This window comes from Maylandia zebra, linkage group LG16, assembly GCF_041146795.1.
Source record: "Maylandia zebra isolate NMK-2024a linkage group LG16, Mzebra_GT3a, whole genome shotgun sequence".
Taxonomy (NCBI): Eukaryota; Metazoa; Chordata; class Actinopteri; order Cichliformes; family Cichlidae; genus Maylandia; species Maylandia zebra.
Window position 1 is genome coordinate 35,385,149 of NC_135182.1, and position 23,112 is coordinate 35,408,260.

General features: G+C 43.7%; 1 protein-coding gene across 1 annotated transcript; it reads right to left on the minus strand.

The window, feature by feature from the left end:
* Positions 1-22,791, minus strand: wnt6b (wingless-type MMTV integration site family, member 6b). Its single transcript, XM_004566025.3, has 4 exons — positions 22,034-22,791; positions 12,435-12,655; positions 3,522-3,817; positions 1-2,396 (listed from the first exon to the last, which is right to left on the minus strand). Exons 1-4 carry the CDS (start codon positions 22,111-22,113, stop codon positions 1,935-1,937), a joined length of 1,059 nt encoding a protein of 352 aa, XP_004566082.1. The 5' UTR covers positions 22,114-22,791; the 3' UTR covers positions 1-1,934.
* Positions 22,792-23,112: the final 321 nt, after the last annotated feature.

Genomic DNA, 23,112 nt, shown 5'->3' on the forward strand with positions numbered 1-23,112 from the left:
GAAAGGACTTGAAATTCAAAATTTCAGACTTGTGACTTGACTCGGACTTTTACACCAGTGACTTGAGACTCGACTCTGACTTGCCTGACATTACTTGAGACTTGACTTGAGACTTGAGGATAAAGACTTGAGACTTACTTGAGACTTGCAAAACAATGACTTGGTCCCACCTCTGGGAAATTCTCAAAAAACACCACTAGTGATAAGATGCAGCCTCCTCATCACTGCCGTGCTCTGGCTCCGTTCACACAAAAACACTAAGGACTGCTGTGACAGCTGTTATCATGACCTTAAGTGGTTAACATCAACTACAAAATGGACTTACAGAATAACCATCGGTTAGGTTATAAAAGTCTGTCACACAGCAGACGATAAAAGTGACGAGGAAGCATCCAGATGTGAGCCACGGTGCGCCGCTAAAACCAGCTGACTCTAAATTATAAATGCGTACCTACATGAAACCTCGCGCAAACACAAAAACCTGAACAGCACAAACTGAAGCAATGTTGTGTTATAGTTCAGTATACTTGCTGTGCACTGCCAGATATACAAAAGTGTAAATTAGATGATACAATAAGTTTATGGGTATTTCTGCTGAAGAGGAACAAAGCAACAAAAAAAGACCTCGTCTGTGTCGCTCAGAGACAGACTGTCCAGGAGTGGTGTGCTTTCAGTAAGCAGCATACTGCAGTTTAACAGACAGCAACAAGATATATACACTGAAGGATATGGTGATAACTGGCCAACCTACACAAACACAATAATGCACACCTTCTCTCACACACACGCACGCACACAGGCACTTACAGTATCAAATAAAAGCTAACATCCATAGTGCATCATTATTATTATTATTATTAGCCCTGTATATCATAATATATAAACAAAATGCATCATATACATTTTTTTGATAACAAAAAAATGTCATGAAAAAAAAAGGTTTCTATTTTGGTTCAGGAGAAACAGCCGACTGCAGGTTTGATTGCCAAGCTGATGAGGACGTCCGCGGCAGCTGCTGCATCCAAAGTGCTTCTGAGAGACAGACGGAAGCAAGTAGTCATCATATCTTTATATAAATAAGAGTCTCTGCTGGCAAGCCAAGTCCGCACCTGCAAAGCATGGTGTTAACAGCATCTTTGCAACTATAACAACGGTTTACAGTTTCCCTTTTTTACATTTTTCATGTAGTAGCAGAACAACAGGTCAAGACCAGCATCGTTTTGTTTTCTCACTATGTTGATTCGCTGCAGTTACAATAACTGAGACACAGTTTTTGGTAAATGCAAACTCAAGAATATGATTACACTTGTTAAGACGGAATATATATGAAAGATGGGTGTAGCCACCAAAACCATCCCCATTGGCATGTTCATATGGGGGTGATTTGCCACGTCCTGCTTTACTGTCAGTTTTACCTGAAATGAGCCCATCGTTTACAAACTGGTTGAAGAAGACTTGAAAACAGCAACCGAGGCTATAAAGTCATTACGTATTGGGGAGTTGCTCCCTGCTGGGTTTTGGAATTAAAGCAGGTTTAAGGCACTTTTGCATTTACTTCACTCTTTAGATCCAGAGGCTACGTCCATCTTTTATGTCAAGTCTATGAGCATTACACCGTTAGATAACAGTACGTCTATGAGCACTGGAATGGAATATGGGCCATAGTGAGGTCCTTAATCTTCTTACTACCCTGCAGAATATCGTGGAATAAAAGCAACGTCTCCTATTAAGCAATGTTGTTGAACTGCAGGTGGAAGGAGGATATGGCATTGTTTCCATTGTTTCCATTGTTTCAACTTCTGACTGAGCTTGATAACCATAAACTCGAGATCCTCTGCATCTTTCACGCTATCCAAACTAAAGCAAGAACTTCAAAAAGTAACAAAAGTAGTTGTAATTAACAAAGTAATTTGACTACTTTAAACTTTAGTTCGTCAGTGACAGAGACTAAGCTCTTTTCGAACCATGCACTTTTTGCACTGGACGACACAACACCAGTGGAAACGGCATAAGCAGTTCTCCTCAAACACCACCGTCTCCTCCCGGAAGCCTCGCTCGCAGCACAACAAATCACAGCCGCTAATGTCCATGGCCGTGCTGTTGCATATACGCCCCTTTGTTCCCAGCGAACCTGTTTTTCGATTTGCGAGGCAGAAATCCGGAGACTCGTCCGAGTAGATCAGATCCTGCTTGTCCGGAGGTTTGATGTTCTGGCCCACAGGGATCAGGGTCTTCCCGTCATTGCCGCCCATCACCTTCGAGGCGCCGTTGAATCGCTCCAGCAGGCGGTCGCCCACTTCACGGAAATGCGGCATCTTTTTCCAGCACGTGCGCAGCGTGCACGAGCCTGACAGTCCGTGGCATTTGCACTCAGTCCTCATGTAGAGCTTTACTGCCTAAAGGGGGGAAAAGGGAGGTGAAAGAGGGCAGACAGGTGAAAAAGAGAGGAGAGGGTTTATCAAGCAGAAAGAAGGACAAAAACAGTTAACTTGTACCCTGAAGTGAAGCCGAGCTGCTTATGACAAATGACTAATTCGCCTAAGAAGAATTTATTATTGTGTTTTCATGATATATGACAGACAAAGGCCCTGGATCACACACACACACACACACACACACACACACACACACACACACACACACACACACTGATAGATAGGTAAGATAAAAGCAGACGCTATTCAGAAGGAATTTAACTCCCCAGCCCCCCTCTCCCTCCACGTTGCCTCTGGCCTTCCTACATCTAACAAGCCTTGACAACAGATCATTCACTTATAATGCACATAATTAACCCATCACACACACACACACACACACACACACACACACAAATGTGTATAAAAGTAGACATGCATTCATGCACATAAACAGACATTTGGGCGCATCGCAGCACGCTTATTTCTCAACCTCTGGGAATTTGTGTGCAAGTTTCTTCCTATGTTCAAACAGTTTGTTCACTAATGCTACAATTGGACTGCATCCCAAAAACCCTCCTCTCTTCCTCTCTACCTGCCGCTGACCCCAACTAAAGTGAACTTTATAATTCGGTGTTGCTTGTGCATCTTTTAACAATTCTGCAACGAACTCAAACAGCGACAACGGCGCACAAGGAAATGCGATCCTGAAGATTTGCCAGTGTTCTTCTTATAAACAAACACCAAACTAAACTTGCTCCTTCATCTTCCAGTAGCGCGGTAAGACCATCATGGTGGTAATTCACAACACAGAGGAACTTTTAACTTCTACAGTGGCAGTAGAAAGGCTGCCTCCGAGGCTCAAAAACAAAGCGCCGGGCACGTTCTTGTTTTTTTTGTTTCAGAAACCCGATTCTTGTTAGAATATCAGCTTACGGCACGACACAAATATGGCTGGAGGCCGCGGCTTTCTCTTTTCGCATGTTAGTGGAATGGAAAGAAGCATTCCAATGGACAACCGACACCTTTGTCGAACTTTATCAGCAGGTGAAACATGCATTCTTACTACATTTGAACAGGATACAGAAACTTTGTGAAACTGCTTACCAGTCTGCCAGCTTCATTATTGTGCAGGTCGACGAGCGTCCTGATGTCACTCTTGCCTTTCCTCCTCTTGGCATCCATAAACTGCTTTGACTTTTCATAACCAAACTCCACATCATCTCCGCAGCCCCCCCACTCCCACTTGACCCCGTCCCCAGAGGAGGACGGCTTCGGAGGCGGTCTGTTCCTGGTGGCCTCACAGCCGCACTGCAGGAGGTCTCCCATACTGCAGGCCTGCGTCACAGAGTGGGTCACACCGGCGGCTGTGATGGCATAAACAAAAGCTGTCTCCCGGATATCTACAGGAACAGGTACAAGCAAAAGAGGGGGTTCGGTTACTGAGTCTGCATGCAGCATTACAAAAGTGCTCACAAAGAGTAATTCCACAGATATCTGATGACTTTTACCAGCGTTTGAAGGAATTCATAGTAATGAACTTATACAGCCCCACTGCAAACATGTAAAATACAGGATTGTATAAATATACGCCATACACATTTTCTATTCTAAATCTTCTGGATGTGAGTTTTAGATTTAATACAGGCGACATCGATGTCCTTATAGAACCTTGGCATCAAGCATTACAGCTCCTGCCTCATCATTTTCTACTGCAATGGGACAGTTCTCCTCATCTCCAGTCCCCGTTTCGCGAGATCTTCCCCAGGGGACAATTCTCTGTGCCGTTTCGATCTCATTCACACTACACTGCCAAAAGTATTCTCTCGTCTGCCTTCACACGCATATGAAGCTGAGCGACATCACATTCTTAATCCACAGGGTTTAATGTGATGTCGGCCCACCCTTTGCAGCTATAACAGCGTCAGCTTTTCTGGGAAGGCTTTCCACAATTTAGGAGTGTGTTAATGGGAATTTTTGACCGTCCTTCCAGAAATGCATTCATGTCTTTATGGACTTTGTGCACTGGTGTTCCCACAAAGTTGGGAACACCAAACACCCCCCCACCAAACACAGGGCAGTCAGACAAGTACTGTTCTCCTGGCAATCACCAAACCCACACTCTGCCAGATGCTGATTTGTCACTCCAGAGAACATGTCTCTGCTCCTCTGGAGTCCAGTGGTGGCGTGCTTTCCACCACAGCATATGACGCTTTGCATTGTAAGGTTTGGATGAAGCTTGTGAGCCCGTTCCACGAAGCTTCACCGTTCTCGAGTTAATCTGAAGGCCACGCGAAGTTTGGAGGTCTGTAGCGACTGACTCTGCTGAAAGTTGGTGACCTCTGAATACCGAGTGTTCATATATGGGTGATGCTCCGTAAATACAGAGCTGATTTTGCTGATGGGTCGTAACAAAATCTCAAATCTTATGTCTCTCATGTAAAATGCTGGATGTCATAAAACTTCATCTGGCTCCACAAACCTGACTGGAAACCTGGTGTCCAACTTCTTTGATTCTGATTGTTGCTCAAACCTCAGCTGACAGACTTGCAACAACTGAGACTTCAAAAGCCTTACATACATGTAAAATATGTGCATGAAGCTCTTCTGGTGGGATGAGTTTAGTTTTTAAGTCCAACTGTCCAAAGTTGGGATTCACAACATTTGGACACATATTTTTCATTAAGTGGTCAGTATCGCTCCACAGTCAGCTGCAGGACAATAAAACAACAAGCATCCCTCCACATCTGTCTCTGCATCCCATCAGTCGATATCTCAGCCCCAGGGAACAGGATAAGAGCGCTTCTCTCTCAGTCCTGCTCGATTACGACAACTGAAGCGTCGCTGGCTTTGTGGTGCTGAGGACGGCTATTTCTCTCTCAGGCCAACATAATCGTACACACAAGCTCTCACACGCCACAGCTGCTGGTTTATTTCGAGTGCATGGCTTAACGCTGCTGGTTAAAGCCGTGCTCAACTACAACTGCAAATCGATCGTCTGTCTCCCCGCGGGTGCTTCAGCATTTCTGCCACCCACAGATCAGCGTGTCTTTATCCGGGGTTAGAGCAGCTATTGTCCATCACCTGACAGAAAAAGAGCAGCTATAAAAAATTGCTGAGAGCTAATGCACGTGAACACTGCTCTTATTCTTACTTTAAATTGAACGTTTGTTGCAGAACAAACTGGAATAAAAAAAGATTTGTGTGTTTGCCCTTTTTTTTTATGGCGAGCAATAACAACACACTGATGCTGCTACCATGTGCTGTGCAGCCAAAGCCCATACAGGGCTTGAATGATTGGCCTTCTGAATGTCGATCTTCAGGATAGAAGAACAAAACCAAACATTTACAGTTTAACACGTTAGCAAGTAATATTATCATAAGTTAATAACGACACGCGTGTGTATGTGATATTTACTATTTTAATGTTAACAAATGCTAGCTGATGGGGACTAAACCACAACTGAGCACCTGCTGCTTGAGCAAAGAGGTTTATTTAGACCTCACGAGCTGCATCGCCAAAAACAACGGTGTTGCCCTCTGACCTGAACATAAGTATAAGAAGCACAAGAATGATAAGAAACTTTCTTCAGGTTTAGAATAAGACAGACAAAAGATACTGCTGTACTGTTGTGTGAAAACATCAAAGCTTCCACTCTGTGCAGTCGTGCATGACTCAGTAAGTTGTGGAACCACATTAGTCTCTTTAAGCTGTTTGCAGACATTTGTTTATGCACAGCTCTCTGAAGGATTTCATCACAGCATTTCCATCAGGTCGAGGTCCCGAGTACCAGTATGCCCAGTGTGCCCAGTGCCCGAGCACCTTGCAAATACTGAGTATGAGTTTTTTGCCAGATGTGGTGCTGTGCATTATCTGGCGAAGTCTTGTCGTTTGTTCAGATGCAGTTTTGCAATCCTGCACCGTGCTGCCATGTTCATTTTAGAGAGAAGACGCTTTCTTCTGACTATCCTCCCATGCAAGCCATACTTTTTCATTTTTCCTAAGAGTGCTGTCATGAACTTTAACATTAAACATGCTAAATAAAGCCTGTAGAACCTCTCAGCTGTAGCTCTTGGTTTTCTGCAGTTCTGTGACAGACTGTGACGTTGTTGGGACACACACGTACGAATGCTCCAGATGTACAGAGGTGGCCACACTTGCTGATCATCAAGAGTTAATCAAATTTACATTTAATTAGAAGCACCTGGCTGTACTTACCTTCTCAATTCTTATGGAGGCAGTAAGGTGTTCTTAGTTTATCACAGGACTGCACACATGTGTGTGAGGTTGTTAAGTGTGCAGGGATAAAAAAATATGATAACATTTGTAGGAAGATGTGTTTTAAATAGTGTAAGGCCTGCTGAGGATAAACTAAACGAAAAAACATCTAAAAATAACCTCTGAAGAGAATAAAACACAACAGTTTCACAGGTTTGAGGGAAAAATCTTATTTTAACCACTGTGTGCTGAGTTTACATGAAGCAAAAGCATTTTTATTTCTAGGAGCTGGAAGGCAGCGGCTGTGCAGTCACCACTATCAACACTGCCAGCTCTATATCGCATGATTCACTGAATGGGATTCATTAGGAATGGTAACACACACACACACACACTCTGGTACAAATGCTGCATGTCCCGTCTCACATATCTAATCCTCAGATTTACTGAGCTGGTTCCAACATTTTACACAGCAGCTCTTCACGACACAGAAGACGAGCAGACTATTGTGAAATGTTAAATGCTTCAAACGGCATAAAACAATATTTTTCACACACAAACTTTTACGAGTGTGCCTGCACTGGAGACATCTCTGGGTGTCTTACAGCTGGTATTGATATCAAGGCTCGCTGGGGTGTGCAGGTTTTGTCGCACGCCACCCAGTCTGTTTATATGTGTGTGTGTGTGTGTGTGTGTGTGTGTGTGTGTGTGTGTGTGTGTGTGTGTGTGTTACAACTTAAGCAGACCACACCTTTTTGTTCCTACCATTCGGCAGAAGGTTATAACTGCAAACGTACTCAAATTAAAATGTGTCATCTCCAAAGCATCCCTCCAACTATTTAGAAACACATGTGTGAAACAGCAGCACTTAAATCATTAGTACAATATGGTGATAGCAACATGTGCTGTGTCCAAACAAGCCGAGAGGCCATCCAGATGTCACCAACTGTGCTTGCAAAGCACGACGCTGAGCAGAGGAAATCTCCACGGCAAAAACTGAACATGAAAAGTGTTGTTTGACATGTTTTTCACACATTTCAGTTTTGAGGGCATCAACTAGCACAAGGCAAAAATATCCTCTCTGTAAAAATGGGCCGACAGCATACACGAGGGGGGAAAGCAGAAGGCTTAAAGAAGAGGGAGAAAACGAAGGGAGAGGAGGAAAGAAGCTATCAAAAATTTGATGATTTGAGGCACCCTGATTCACATTTTCCTCGCAGACATGAATTCCAAACAAATTCCCTGCCACGCTGGGTGTCTGGGCCTGTCTACGTCTGCTTCGATTTCAAAAAAGTCCTTCTGCAGGATCTACAACATATTATTTTAATCGCTTTTTCATCTTTTAGAGGTCATCGTCTAAACGTGATCAGGGACGTCAAGCAAAGCTTAAAAAGGATTACGGCACAGAGGATCCACGCTATAGGAAAACGTTTGTTTAGGTGAACTGTGGTCATATCGAGTGAGTTTCAAAATGTAAGATCAAAACTTGCTCATAAAAGAAAATCTCTGTCAGAATTTACCCATGAAGTGATTCATACTTTTTAAAAACAAGGAACACCCAGATGGGACAGTTTGAGGAGAGGTGGGGAACTCCTGATATAATCACATATGCTGTGTGGAAATTAACTGTATCTATAAATCCAAACACATATCAGAAGAGACGGGTTGTATGTTGGGGCTGGACTTCAGCAGTTCTCACTCTCACAGGAGGTCAGAAGGCTACATGCTTGTTTCAGGCCCCTCTTCTGTGGAACCAGATCCCATCCTGGATCCAGGAGACAGACACTATCTCTACTTTTAAGGCTTCAAACTTTCCTTTTTGCTAAAGCGTATAGTTAGAGCTGGATCAGGTGACCCTGAATCCTCCCTTAGCTACACTGTGATAGGTGTAGGCTGCTGGGGGATTCCCATGAGGCACTGGGTGTTTCCTCTTCACTCACCTCTCTGCATTGAATCATTAGTTATTATTAATCTCTGGCTCTCTTCCACAGCGTGTCTTAATATCCACGCCCATGCACACAGTGTCAGTTTAAAGGCTCATTAATGTTAAAAACACTGACAGGAAAATAAAACATCCTGAAACCCGTGTGTCAATCAATCAGCACAGAATCTGAATCATATCTGTGAGTCAGCCTGAGAGCATCATTAGTGAGAAGGTCTCAACGTTTTTGACATGATTGACGATCGGCTTAATTAACGTGAAGCCCCAAAGCAAGAGGCCTTGGTTCGTAACACAGGACAGAATTTCACACACAACTCTGCACACACAATTTGGAATATCTCCTATGTGATTACAGCATCACTGTATGGGGGCTGGCTCGCACTGGGAGCCATGCTGGCTCCATGGTCTGTATGTTTTCGAACACAGAGAGGATAATAAAGACTGATGTCAAGAAAGCAGAAGTCTTTGTTTGGGAGATAAGTGTATGTAAGATGTTTATGGCCCAAGAAGAAAACAATCTGATGCACATGCAAAATGAGCCACTGGGACACATCCACACTGTCAACTATCACGTGCTCAAATTTGGCAACGACTCTCATTTTAACACATTTTACCAGTCCTACCATTGCTCAGTGCTGCTCCAGAATCCCTTTTTTCCCACAGACAGTGTTTGTTGTGCTTCCTTTGTCTGTATTCTGTACAAACCCTGTGAAGCTGAGCGTTAGCAGCAGTCCACAGTCCATGTCCATACTGTGGGGAAATGCAGAGCGATTCCCCACAATTACAGGAGCCGATACCTCACAATTTCTATAAAAATAACTCAAACTAAATCCAGTTTAATCTCCAAGCCTTAAAATGGGCAAAGATCTAGACACAACTTGTGAACCAGTCTGTGGTACTTTCCCAGTTTGTTTGTTTTTGGCAGGGTTTATCTCATGCACCCACAGGTTTCTCAAAGCCCACGTCAAGAACTGCTGACGATGCCAGGACACAATTTCTTTCCGTCTTTTTTAAGACAACGTGCCTCTTGTTGTGTTAAAAGATGGTTTTTGTACCCAAGCAGCAAACAAACATTTACATTTAACGTACGCAGGGAGGTGAGGTAGTAAACGTTGTGTTCACTTGTCTTCCAAACCAGAAAACAGGCCCGTCTTCTAGTCCTGTCTAAATTTAGACACTAAAAGCCTTCTGGTTAGGTTTTGCAACAGGTGTTCTGAGTTAAAATTCAGCGTTTCACAGCATTAACAGCATGCTGCAAGGCAACCTTTTCCCATCTGCAAAAAGCTTTTCCTTCACAGGGACCTGAGACCCCGCAGAGCACATCTGCCTGTGATCGTATGATGCCGATTTCCCATGTTGACTGACTTGTAATGAAATTAATCAGAGCGCCCTGCACGTGATACAAAAAAGGTGGCCAATTTATTAAAATACACAGTTCTTGACCGAGCTTCAGTCTGTGATGAGACGGGAGTGAGGACACGTTGGCCCTTGTGTCAACGTGTTCACTCATTCAGACGTCTCGCACTAAAGTTTTGAAATGGCAGTGTTTCAGTAATGTTGTGAAATCCGCTAAAACCCCTGTTATATAAACACACAAACACACACACACACTAAGTTTTCACCTTCAGCGTTTCTCTTCCATCTGCTGTCTTGACGCAAATCAAAAACTAAACATTTGCACCATGGATCCTTGTATATGCGTTTTCTTTCCATACACCGAGACGAACTGAGTAATAGTTTTCATCATTATATGCACACACACACACACACACACACGCATGTTCTGCACAGTTATTAATACAAAATAATTCAAAGCTCTTATTCCACCGACTGCAGCTACAGTCGTTCCTTGTTTCCTCAGAGAGTCGTGTTGACGTACAGCAGCGATGCAGCTCAAGATAAATCCTTTTCACAAACACAGCAAGAAATACACAAATGCCATCACGCAGGTCTTTAAACTGCTCTTAGGCTGTTTGCTAAACAGGATTCGAAGCCTGTTTAACTCAGTCAGTAAAACACCTTTCCACTGTACACGTGAAAAAGCACACAGATGGATGAAACGTGATTGGTAAGAATCATTAGGATTGGGAGAAAACTCACAGTACTGAACAGTGCCCAGCGAGTCGGCTGCTGGAGTAACCGTAGGTAAAACAAAAGTAGCAAAAATAAGCGAATAAAGCAAATAGAAACACGATGCCTGCGGTGAATCGATGAGTTGGCTGCCACAAACACAGCAGCAGAGAGTGACACAAAATGAGACGAGCAATCAAAGGAGTCGAGGCAGCTTCCCTTTTCAAACCTACGCACGGCGTAGCTGTGCTGCTGTCGCACGTGACCTGACAGAAATCGTGCAAAACGCAGCCTTCGTTTTTCTGCAAATAAAAACTGTCATGAAAGTGTCTCTGTAAGAGTGTGTTGTTGCAGAACTGTAGAGGTCAATGAGGTTAAGCAAACCACTTACAGCCAGAGAACATTAAATATGAAGGCACTTTTATTTTGACATGTAGTGCTACTAGTCTATGATAAACAGCCATTAAGAGCAGATCCAGGTAATTGTGGACAAAGGCTTTAAAGCAGCGGAGCACTTTGGCCTCCCTTATAGACAGCCAGGAATTCATGATTAATTGCTAGTCTGTCTCCTACTGGTAGATTCTTGCCCTTTTCCCTCTTCTCTCCCTTCCTCTCTCCTTCTCTCTTTTTCTCCTTTCTTTCTCTGTCCAACAAGACTGGTGTCATAAATTCATATATGGAAAACAAAATCAGTCTTTGGTCCACCTTCATTACAGAAAAATGGCTTTTCTGATGTCACACTGTTATTGAGCTGTAGAGCTTAACAAGAGAAGGCATTGAGAGCATTATTGCATCTATAATTATAAGTTATTAAAGTTAAAAGAAACATAAACTTCTCCATAAACTTCAGTTTCGCAGGTCTTCTGTGTTGATTGTAGGGGTGAGTAAACATATCTGACACATCTAATGGGTATTTGAAATCTCTCAGCCGCATAATATGTTAGTTATTTTGATTTTGTCTCAGCTGAAAGGAACAAAAATGCCTCCTGATGCAAAAACTTATTGTGTTTACCTTCATTTAGATGGGACGCACTTCTTACTGTCAGGCCACATGAAATCAAAAGTGCTCCAAAAGGGAAACTTATTGGATTTTAATGGCAATCGTGCAGTTCTAGTATGTTACTATCTAGAATTATGACACATCAGAGCCAAACTTCATTTTGCACATCTTCCCCCACTGAGGCAGAAATGAGTTTAATGAAATGTTTGGCACGTTGTGTTTCCTTTGCTGTAAATTAATAATACGTGTGCCTTGTTTGTTAACTAAACACAAAGATAAAGGTCCTCTGTAATGCAAGTCAACGGAGAGACAAGAAACTCTCTATGAATCTAATCAGACAAGAGAAAAAACCAACACAGTAATTGCAGAAGACCCAGCAGTGACCCTGCGTCAGTTATATTACAGACTTCAAAGAGTTGGAGGAAGATGTTAGGAGATCTTAGGAAAGATGTTAAGAGAAAGGGCATTCTTAGCTGATCATTTCAGGCATGCCCAATCTGATGAAGAGGAGAGTCAGTCAAGTGTGAATACGTCTCCTCAGACATACAACAGCTGCCCTTGTTTGTTCGAGTGCCATCAGGCAGGCTTCTGACCTCAACTTGATGCAAGGACAGCGGCTATAATCGTAACCCCGCGAAGACACGACAGCTTCAAATTGAATTTTGGCTTGTAGCGCCAGGTAGACATGAGAATGATTTAAATCTTCTTATTTAACTCGCAGCACTACTTCCAACTATTCCTTCAAGACTGCATGCATTTTACTAAGAAGAGGCAGACGAAGTCACTCACCTTGTTGAAGTATTTTCCCAAAGTATTTGTGGTGGCTGGTGCAGTTCCACCTGCGGTACCTGAACTGGTACTGGCACTCCCGGACGCCCAGCCTGGCTCCTTTGGCCACCTCGTTGATGATCTCGGGCTGAGTCTGGCACAGCTCAGCCTGTTTCCCCGCCAGGCGCTTTGCCTTCCTGCAAATGCTGTTGGGGTCCATGACCAGTGGACTGCCCACCGCCCTGTTTGAACAATGTTAGACAAGAAGAAGAAGAATGGTTTCTAAGCAGCGTTATGACAACAGAGAGTTCACACGGCTTATCTTGTCACTCGGGAAACTCTGCAATCATCAGTCGAAGAAGGTTTTTCTTTGGCTCCTCTACCCACCACATCTCAGCCATGTGACAATGTGCTTCTTGAATCAGCATGTGGGAGACAACAGCATAGTTTCCCAGAGGAATCCTGACTCTGATGTCAGATTGGCAAGTTTAGATTCTGTTATTGGACTGCGCTCGGAGGAACTGTGCGGTCCTCAAAAAGTTGGAAGTCATGTAGTTGGACGGCTTTTTACAGTTGATTTTGATGCTGCTTAAGTTGATTTTGGTAAAGCAGACGGCAGTCTTTCTAGATTTCCTAACGATACAGCCTCTCTGTAGATTTTAGAGACGTTAAGAGCTTTGCTGCTTAAACCACACAGAGTCCTCAAAGCAGCGCTCCTTCAGGGAATCTGCACATATTATATTACAGAAAAGAAGAAGAAAAAATGTTTAAATGTGAGGGAAAATAAATCAAGCTCGCTTCATGAAGTTTAAATATTTAAAACATTAATATGTATATACATATTTCTTGCATTTGATGAATACAACTGTGATCGTCCTGAGCAGCTTTGACAGATTAGTGTATATAACACAGATAAATAGTTTATTCTAACTCTTAATGGGAAAGGGGGAATTGGCTCTGCCACGTGGAATCACTGCCAGCATTTGTGGACACTTCAGTGTCACTACAGGGAAAGTGACTTCATGAGAGGACTTTATTTCCACTCTTTGCTTTTCTCATCTCTGCCTGCTGCCAGTTTATCCTATGTAGAACACCTACTCCATGTCTGCTCTGCATCTTTTTGTCCCTGGATGCCAGCAGATGTGATTCATAAGTTGAGGTTTTACAATTAAATAGGGAGGGAAGGAGAAAGCGAGGGCGAGGAAAAGGCCAACCCATAGTTTTCATTCAGCCTCGTTCCTGTTAATAGCACCTCCTGATATCATTCTTCTGCCTTGAGAGTTTGCTTTAAGAAGCAGAACAAACACTCGCCAATTCTCTCCGCTGGCGGTCTGATACCCAGCACAGGCTCCTGCGGTCGTTCCTGCATGTTTTTGTCTATTTTTAGACTGATATAATAATTTAGATGGCAGGCCAACATGTCAGCGGACGACAGAATTAAGTATCTTTCACACATAAGAAAGCTCGTGTTAGCCTCTTTGCTGAAAGAGGCGATCGTGGCTCAAGAGTTGGGAGTTCGCCTTGTAATTGGAAGGTTGCCGGTTCGAGCCCCGGCTCGGACAGTCTCGGTCTTTGTGTCCTTGGGCAAGACACTTCACCCGTTGCCTACTGGTGGTGGTCAGAGGGCCCGGTGGCGCCAGTGTCCGGCAGCCTCGCCTCTGTCAGTGCTCCCCAGGACGGCTGTGGCTACAATGTAGCTGCCATCACCAGTGTGTGAATGATGACTGGATGTGTAAAGCGCTTTGGGGTCCTTTGGGACTAGTAAGGCACTATACAAACACAGGCCATTTAACCTTTAATATGGTACCACCGGGACTTTGTTATGTTACAATAGCAGAAGAACACATTTGTAAAGCACCTAATCCCGAATAATCATCCATTATACAGAGAGCACAATGGGAAAAAGCCGAATGTCATGTTATATGCTGAAAGTGCACTGGCATCTCCACACACAACTGTGGGACACCCACTCTTCCATTTCTTCTGTGGTTACTTCTGTGTGTTGAAAACACTGCTATGGAAACAATGCTGTATTTTCATTACAGGTGTTCTGTGTAAACAGTGTAGCTGTGAGGCTACAATGAGTGTTTGTGTGGTGATCCCACAGATAATTGAAACATACAGACAGTGTGTAGGTGTTAATTACCAGGTACAGGTAAAATACTTAGCAACATACACTCCCTCCCAAAAACCACTTATTATCTACCCACTGCCACCGGGGAGCATGTGTGAGAGAGCGAGGAAGAGATAAATGTCACATTTATGTCTATGCATGCAGGTGTACGTCTTTGCAGTCTGTCTGGGCTGTGAGAAAGGCAAGACGCTCGTTGGTGCGTATGTCTGCAAGAGGGCTCATCACGTGCACGCGGCCCGCTCTGTCAGCAGCTCGCAAAAACCAGGGTGGCTTTTATAATGGGAGACCCGTAAAACTAGTGAATGCACTCGAGTTTTATTCCGACTTCTGTCCACGGCATTCGAAAAATCCACAGACAGCTGGAGCCTCACAAACAAATATATAGATAGATATCGGGAGAGAGAGCCAGAGAGGCTAAAAAGGAAACTATTAAAGGATAAATTTGGCACCAGGATCCCTTGTTCACTACTACATATTACTCCACCTGACACTACTCCATGCACATGCTGACTTTATGAAATGCAATCATGTTATTTCCTTGCCTCCCTGTTCAAAAGGGCACAACACAGGTTTTTCACTTCACACCTTCTGTGATGCATTCAGAGTTTTGCTCTCGGGATGAACATAGCATTTAAGACATCAGCGTAACTTTGTGCTGAGCATTGGGGGGGGGGGGTCAAGATCTCTGTCTAAATAAATAAATAAATCTCGGTAAATTCCCAGATGATTAAACATGCAACTATTTTGCTGGTAATACCTGAAATGAGTAAAGAAATAATGCAAGATAATTCATCATTTTATTGGCTGGTTGGGTTTGATTATTGGGGGGTCATAACCCCCCTAACTCTCCTGAAAATTACACCCCTGGTTTAAGAAAGCATCTTGTCTTTTGTTCTCTCTTTGTGCTGCTGCTCACAGCGGACCTACACAGATAAGCGGCTTATTCCCACGAGGCAATCTGCTTTGTATTTGTATTTATACTTGTACAGTATACATACAGTGAAAAAGCCCCATTATTCCCGGCTGTCGAAGGCGAGCACACTGTCCCATCTGTCCAGTATCATCTCCGCAGGTTGAATCCTGAGTTTTCTTTGATTAACCACGTTTTTTTAAAAACTGAGATCAATGTCACAGAGACCTGGTTATTGCCAGATCTGTTGCAAAAAAAATCACTTAAATCGAGGCTGTCCAACAAAATGAAGGGGGCCAAAAGATCACAAATAACAGCAAGTAAGTAATGCAAAGTCTAAGCCTTTGGGACTCCAGCGAATCACAGTGAGAGCCAACGTTCACACATGGAGACAACTTGGAACTGTGCTGAAACTTCCCAGGATTACAGTCGAACACGGTGGTGGTTGTGTGATGGTTTGAGGCTCCTTTGCTGCTTCAGGACCTGGACCACATGAATTCTGCTCTCTACCAGAAAATCCTGAAGGAGAATGTCCGACCATCAGTTCATGACATGAAGGTTAAGCGGACTATTGCAGCAAGTCCAAAATGAAGGTTTTCAAAGTGTGGACTTAAATCAGACTTAGTTGACCTTAAACAGGCGCTCGTGCTGGAAAAGCCTCCAATGTGTCTGAATTAAAACTATTCAGTAAAGCAGAGTGGGACAAAGCTCCTCCACAACAGAAAGACTCATCACCAGCACATCACAAACAGCTGGAGATTTTGCTGACAAGGCAAAAGCATTTATTAAGATTAGGAAGCAACTACTGTTTCACACAGAGCGGGTAGGTTTGGACAGGTTCTTTCCCTTAATAAAAACTGTGTTTGCTCTTCTTCTTTTTGCTTAATATAAACATTTATTTAAAGATTCAAAACATGCGACAAATTTGACAAAAAAAGTAGTCAGGAGGCTACATATATGTGTGTGTGTGGCTTTAACACCTGTGAGCTCGGGCTTTGACTGCTCTCTAAATGGTCCGTTTGACATTTTTCTGCTTATGCATCCATTTATCAAAGAGATACGTCACCATGGGCATCTCAGGCAAACAGCTCTGGCTGTGAACCTTCTGTTTGCCAGAGGCAGCCAATCAGAAGAAATTTGCCTTCGAGAGAGGCTGGCCTTAAATGGGAGCGAACAGCTTTTTATAGAGAGCAAATGAACACTGAGTGGCAGCACGAAAGCCCAGTGTGAGATAAATATGGATTATTTTGACAGCAAAGCTCCCAAACGGAGCTGGACATGAGAGATAAAGTTCCCCTTTAAGGTTGTGACACGCAACACAGTGCCGTCTTCAGCTGCATAACAATTGTTATGGTATACGTTAATATAATTATAATAATTAGCTAGCTCTCGACGAGCAGAAACAAGCCCCGGCATGACCTAAATAGAGAGTCATTACAAAGTAAACTTAATTAAACTCAGAGCTTTTGCAAGTTTTAACAATTAGGAGCGATATCGACATAAATGGATACATCAAAGCACGATCGTGCAACGCTGGGACACAGTAGGAAGAAATCATGCCTGAATTTTGGCTGCACATCGGTTGGGTAACGTGGGTTCATCAGACTCAGAAGTTTAGACAAAGGGCACGAGGAGAGTGGGAATGATGGAAGTGAGGTGAACTCAGGTGGAAGAGCACATTGCTGCAGATATACCCAAAAATGGGGTGCATTAATTCAATGATGGGATCAACGTGCTGTAAGTGCCCGGCATTCTTGCCCTTGTTTGGAGACTGAAACATTATAGTGTGCATCAGTGTGAGGAAGGGGAGACTCTGGACTCGCTTTACCGTGGATCCAAAAAGTGCGGATTTCAGGTGCAAAAAAAAAAGCAGGGAAAAAATGTTTGTAATGTCACGAAAAATGCTGATGATCCACGCAGGTGCACTTACAGTGCAGACACAGATAAAAGCTTGCATACACGTCCAAGTAGGAACTTCAAAGCCGGGCAAGTAATCAGATCCTCTTCATGCAAAGTGCCACTGTTCTTCAGTCAGTCATTTATGATACAGCTCCTGAGCAGATAACCCAGTGCAAAACACTGAGAGGGAAGTTCAGTCATTGATCGTATCAGCAGCTTTGAGGAAACACTGTCTCGCATGAACAGTTCTTCTTGAAGATAAAGAGCCGGGCACAGGCAGAGGAACGCGGCAGACGGAGATAAAACAAGGCTGAGAATCACAAGTACTTGAATCAAAGGCACTGATAGGAAAACGATCACTGCTATGACAAATATTCAGCTGCTCCAATCATGAGCTAAACATCTACAGTTTGTCTGCAGATTCTTTCTTTGTACTCTTTATTAAAAAATAGGTGTCAGGCATGATCAAAGGTCTTGGACTGATAGTTTTTCACAATGGCAATAATTATATAATAACCATATTATTTTTAGGTCACAAAGGGATTCAACACTGGCACTCATAGAGACCTCATATCTCATTAAAGATCTCACGCCACCGTGGAGCTGTGGGCCTTTCTCTTTTTTCCACTCCACCCATGAATGAGTGAATTTCATCCCCCTTAATCCCTCAAGTATGCTGCAGATGAATACAGTCACGACAAGCGCTAGTCTGAGACGCCGGAGCAAACGAGACAAAGGGAAAGGGTCGGCAGGAGTGTGAAAATGGAAACAAGATGCTGGGCTTCGTTAGAAAACAAAAAGGAAACCGTTCACATGTGATGTAAATGTGTGCAAATTCAAACATGCTGTTCCCAAACTAAATTTCAAAACGAGCTCCTGGTTCTCGGCTTCGCTGTTTCTCGGTCCTCTCAGCCTGAACGTGTCGATCGCTTTCAAACACGCTCGATCCTGCTGACACGCTGCCGTGAAACGAGCCTGAAACGGTGACATTTGCTGCCATAAAAAGTTTCAGCACTCATAATGGAAGCAAAGGCAATTAAATGTGACCAGCAGGAAACCAACAACGCCGCGCTAATGTCACGAGAAAAACATTATTCTGGTTTAACAACCGTGGCACACCCAGTGACAATTAACAGATACATTTCTGAGTCAAAATATGGACATATTCACATGACTGCATGAAAGAGCTCAACAGCACTCATGGAACATGGAAGGCAGATCCTGTTTGTGTGTCGCAGGCGTGATGACACATAAAATAAAGCTTTAGAGCAACTAAACTGTCTCTTTCCTTTTAAGAATAACGTGCACCACCAAGCTGTGGTTGCCATAGTGACATCTGTCTATAAACTAAGCCAATGTGTGAAGATGTTTCTGCCATTTCAGATTCAGATTTTTAGATCAGATCAGTTATTCACGTCTCAAAGTTTAAGATGAGAGAAACAGCCTCGGCACATACTTCTACCATTTGATTGAAATGCAGGCAGCAGATTAAACGTCTGTAAAAGGTTTCGAAGGGTTTGCACAAGCGGTTTTTAAGAACAGGCTGACGGGAATCGAACCCGCGTTCTTATCCGACACCTAAATGTGAAAGGCATCAAAGTAAATAACAGCGCCTGCTAACATCAGCACGGTATTAGTTGGTATCACTCCTGCACATGTGGCTTTGTGTGCAGGTATCACCTGATTAAATCATCATAGTTGCGCAGATCACACACAAGAATGTTCGCAGATAAAATAGTCCACATTCAGATGGGGTATTGTCATTTCCCGGACTGTTACCCAGGAAACCTGCGTCTGTGTCCCATCTTGGACTACTAGTCTTACTCTTTTCTTTTTGAGTTTTTATTTAGATGTTTGTTTAGGCACTAAAAGTGCTCAGCTTGGTTAATTATGTCGGACGAATCTGTCTGTGAAGGTAGTCTTTCTTCATTTTTGTCTTTGGAGGTGTTGTTTGCCTGATTTGAGCATTAACCAAGGAAGCGATGGCGCGTAATGAGTTCTTCATCTTCAAAGGTATTCTACCTGTTTTTTAAGGAGGTCCTAACATGTGCCACCGAGGCTTAATTCGCTCCTCTTCCTCGATTCTTGGATATTTAGACATTTCTTAGACAGTCGTTCTCCTCTGCTCTGCATTCTTCTGACATTATAATATACCGCTGGCCTGAATGTCTACCAAAATATATGCTGAAACACACTAACACACACATAAACAATTTGATGTCAGTTCTCTGTTGCACATAAAGCCAAACCCACATCGTCATTTAATGTTTATCTTACCCCATCTGCCTGGTGCTGATTACACGTTTAGCTTTCAGCCCAGGACAAGATAAGATCTGTTATAATGAAACTCTCTCGTGCTGATGATGGCAGTGCTCACTATACATTTTGTGCGAGTGTGTGTTTGTTTGCGTGCATATGAGCGCGTATACATATATATATAGTCACCATAATGTGTGACTGAATAAGTGTGTCTGTATATCTTGGAGTGCATGCAGTGCTGACACACACACATGCAGTATGCGTGTGTGTGTGTGCACCTGTGGCACGCTCTGCGCAGGCCGTCCGCCGATTCAGGACTGTGGCGCACAACAAAGCTGGCCCTGCTCAGCACTGCAGTCAAAACTAGCATAAGAGAGCAAAGACATTCCTGACTGGTGTCTGAGTCTCTGAGCTTTGCTCTCTGCTCTCAGGCCAAATGATTAGAGCGCTTTAATCAGCAGAGGCACTGAAAGGACAGCTATCTCCCAGCATTTCATCTCGCTCACTCTTCGTCTCTCACTGCAGCTCTCGCTTTTCCTTCATCAACAACCTATCTGCGTGATAGGCATTTTCCTTCAAAAGACAAGTACGGCAAAAGACATAAGGAGACAGAGACATTCAGAAGGAGACCGAGAAAGAGAGACGTACGATGGTATGAACAGCATCTTTCAACAGAGAGAATCATTGTCCTGGCAGACAGGAGAGCAATCCACAGGTGTGGTTTCACTGCTCCACAGTTGGCCACACTGTGTGCGTTTCTGTGTATGTGCTGGTGCATATATGCCCACTCATTTATGTGTGTGAGCAAGTGTGTAAGTGAGCTAGAGAGCGAGTGAGAGAAGATGACAGCGTATGTCAGTGGGGATAAAAAGGAAGTAGCTGATTTCTTCGCACTGATTCTCTTCTTCTGCAGTCTTATTTAAAACAAATGTCCCACACTGCCAGCCAAACAGTGACATCAACATCACAGATAACAGCACAGCTCTGTGTCAGGAATCTTTCGCTTACTGATTTGCATTGAGATGAGCAGATTTAGCCCAAATAAAGCGATGAATTCACGGCGACGAAACAGACTGCTGACCCTGTACGGACATTGTTTTTCTCTCTTTCCTTCCACAGCTGGGTACCAGCACAGCTCAGCAAAAGATCAGCACTTTTCTGGCTGGCATTCACTTTGCTGGCTAAATAATAAACACTGTGTTTTGGCCCAACAGCAACACTTGGCCTAAAAAAGGACCTCTGTCTCTTATATTAAAGTCTGGTAAAGGAAAACTGTGATGTGGTGGTAATGAAGATGTATACGCATTATTGTTATTAACCTGCATTAATGGCGTGAGCTGATGTCAAATTACTGTTTAACACATTAGTTATTATAGTAAAAAGAAAAACACCTTGTACTGGATGTAAAATACCAGTAACACTTGAACCCATTCTCTCTTCTCCCCCTTATTTTTGCTCACTTTCACAATCTGTAACAGATACAGTGCAGCCTGTGGATAGACAAGCAGAGACTCTTATGTTTTATTAACAAAGAGAACTCGAGTTAATTCAAACTATCGTCACAGATTACCTCCACAAACCTATTTTTCTACAGTAAGATGGAAAAATGGCAAAGTGGAGGAGCTCTATCTACCAGTCATGCAAGGACATAAACTCACACAGCTTCCATGACACTACATCCCACACTGACCTTGACTGGGCTGTGAATGAACAGTGGGAGGATTCAAGTGGAAAAAAATCACAAAGCTGCACATTCAAACACTACAAAAGTGTGTGTGTGTGAGAGAGAGAGACGGAGAGAGAGTTTGATTCCTATTGAAACAGTAAGACAGACCCTCACCAAGAGAAAATATTTTATCAGCTGATCTGCTGTCTGTCTCTCTGTCTGTCTGTCCAACTGTCACACACCTTGTGGAGCTGAGCCTATAGGGATTTTTTTATGATGACATATCCACTGAGCCCAGAGGGCCACCTGACATTCCTCCCTCTGAACTCTCACTCACAGACACACACACACACACACACACACACACACACACACACACACACACACACACACATACCACACACACCATCAACACCACATCCACCGATCTCCCTGTCCTCTCTATCGCTGCAGACAATGAAATGCACACACCTCCCTCACCTCCCTGTCTTCTCTTCAGGTTTAGTCTCTCACTCTGGGAGCACCTTAGATTGTTCTTGAGCATTCTTAGATTCGGGTAGTTTGCTGGGAAATGTGCTAATCATTAATCACTTATTAATGTTATGCTACTGCGCATATATATTTATATATATATGCGTGTTTATTTAGATTTCAAATAAATAGAAAAACCGCGATTACGCAGAAATCACACGAAGCTTTGGGTTGACGGGAGACAGACAGCGAAAAACACGTGGTAGTAAATGCAAACTCACCACCACAGTCCGATGATATTGACCGGACAAAGCGAGATAAAGAACAGAGCCAGCTGGATCCGCGAGAGACGAGCCGTCATGTTGAAATCCTCAAAGAGACTCCCCACCAAAGTTTCGAGTGACGATCTCAGCCAGCACCGAGTTATTTCTTAAATACATAGGAAGTCCCTGCTTGCTGTCTGCGGCTGGAGTCGGTGCAGGCGCGCTTACAGACTGTCAAGAAGAGCGCAAAAATTCAACTGCTCGTCGGCCGTGCGCATCTTAATGCGCAACAAAGTTGGTCAAGAGGCTACTGGAGAGATGTCCGCTTTCAAAGGTGTGGTTAACCTCTGCATTGTCGTTTTGCCCCATCTGTCGCAGCACGTTACATGCTTCCAGGGCGGACCGAGGACGAATCCCGAAAACACTCAAGTCTTATCTGACTGCGAAACAGCGCGTGAAAAAGCTCCACTCGTGAGGATCTTCGGCTCTGACTCATTTTACTTAAAACAAAAAAAAACTGTCATATCAGAGTCAGAGAGGAAGAGGAGCGCTTACACATGTCTAACAGTTCACGTCTTCAGGCGCGGAGCCCCGCTGGCCCCACTCTGCTCGCCCTCAAATGACGCCCGGATGAAGTTTCGGTAATTCTCGGTGCTCACCGGCTGCAGGTAGAGGCGTCTCTGCCGCGACGGCTGTCAGTGTGGGCTCTTTGGATGATGAAGGCAGCAAAAATGCTCTCCCACCTTAGCGTGACGTCGCTCGGGGCGAAGCGAAATCCTCTGTCACTCAGAAAGGAGAGAGAACGAAACTGCAATTAGTTTTAGGAGGAAACGCGCACGCGCACAGAGGGGGGCTGACACGAGCCCGCAGTGTTTACGGTCACCCGAAATCAGAGCTGAGGGGATCACGGGGTGACGTCAGCACAGGTGCGATGGCACTGCTTTGATGCTTGTGCCAAAAGGTTATACGCGTTAAATTCACACTTTCATATTTAAGAATCGTTTAAAGCAAAGACTTTAAAAACGAAACACATGTCGCACGTTGGAAGTTATTTTTAATATTGTGTATATTTGTAGGTACTTGCATGTGTGATCACC

Coding starts and splice junctions, on each gene's coding strand:
- wnt6b (XM_004566025.3), bottom strand. CDS start 22,113: ATGACGGCTCGTCTCTCGCGGATCCAGCTGGCTCTGTTCTTTATCTCG. Junction 12,656..22,033: donor AATATCATCGGACTGTGGTG/GTGAGTTTGCAT, acceptor TTGTTCAAACAG/GGCGGTGGGCAGTCCACTGG. Junction 2,397..3,521: donor ATAATGAAGCTGGCAGACTG/GTAAGCAGTTTC, acceptor TCCCCCCTTTAG/GCAGTAAAGCTCTACATGAG.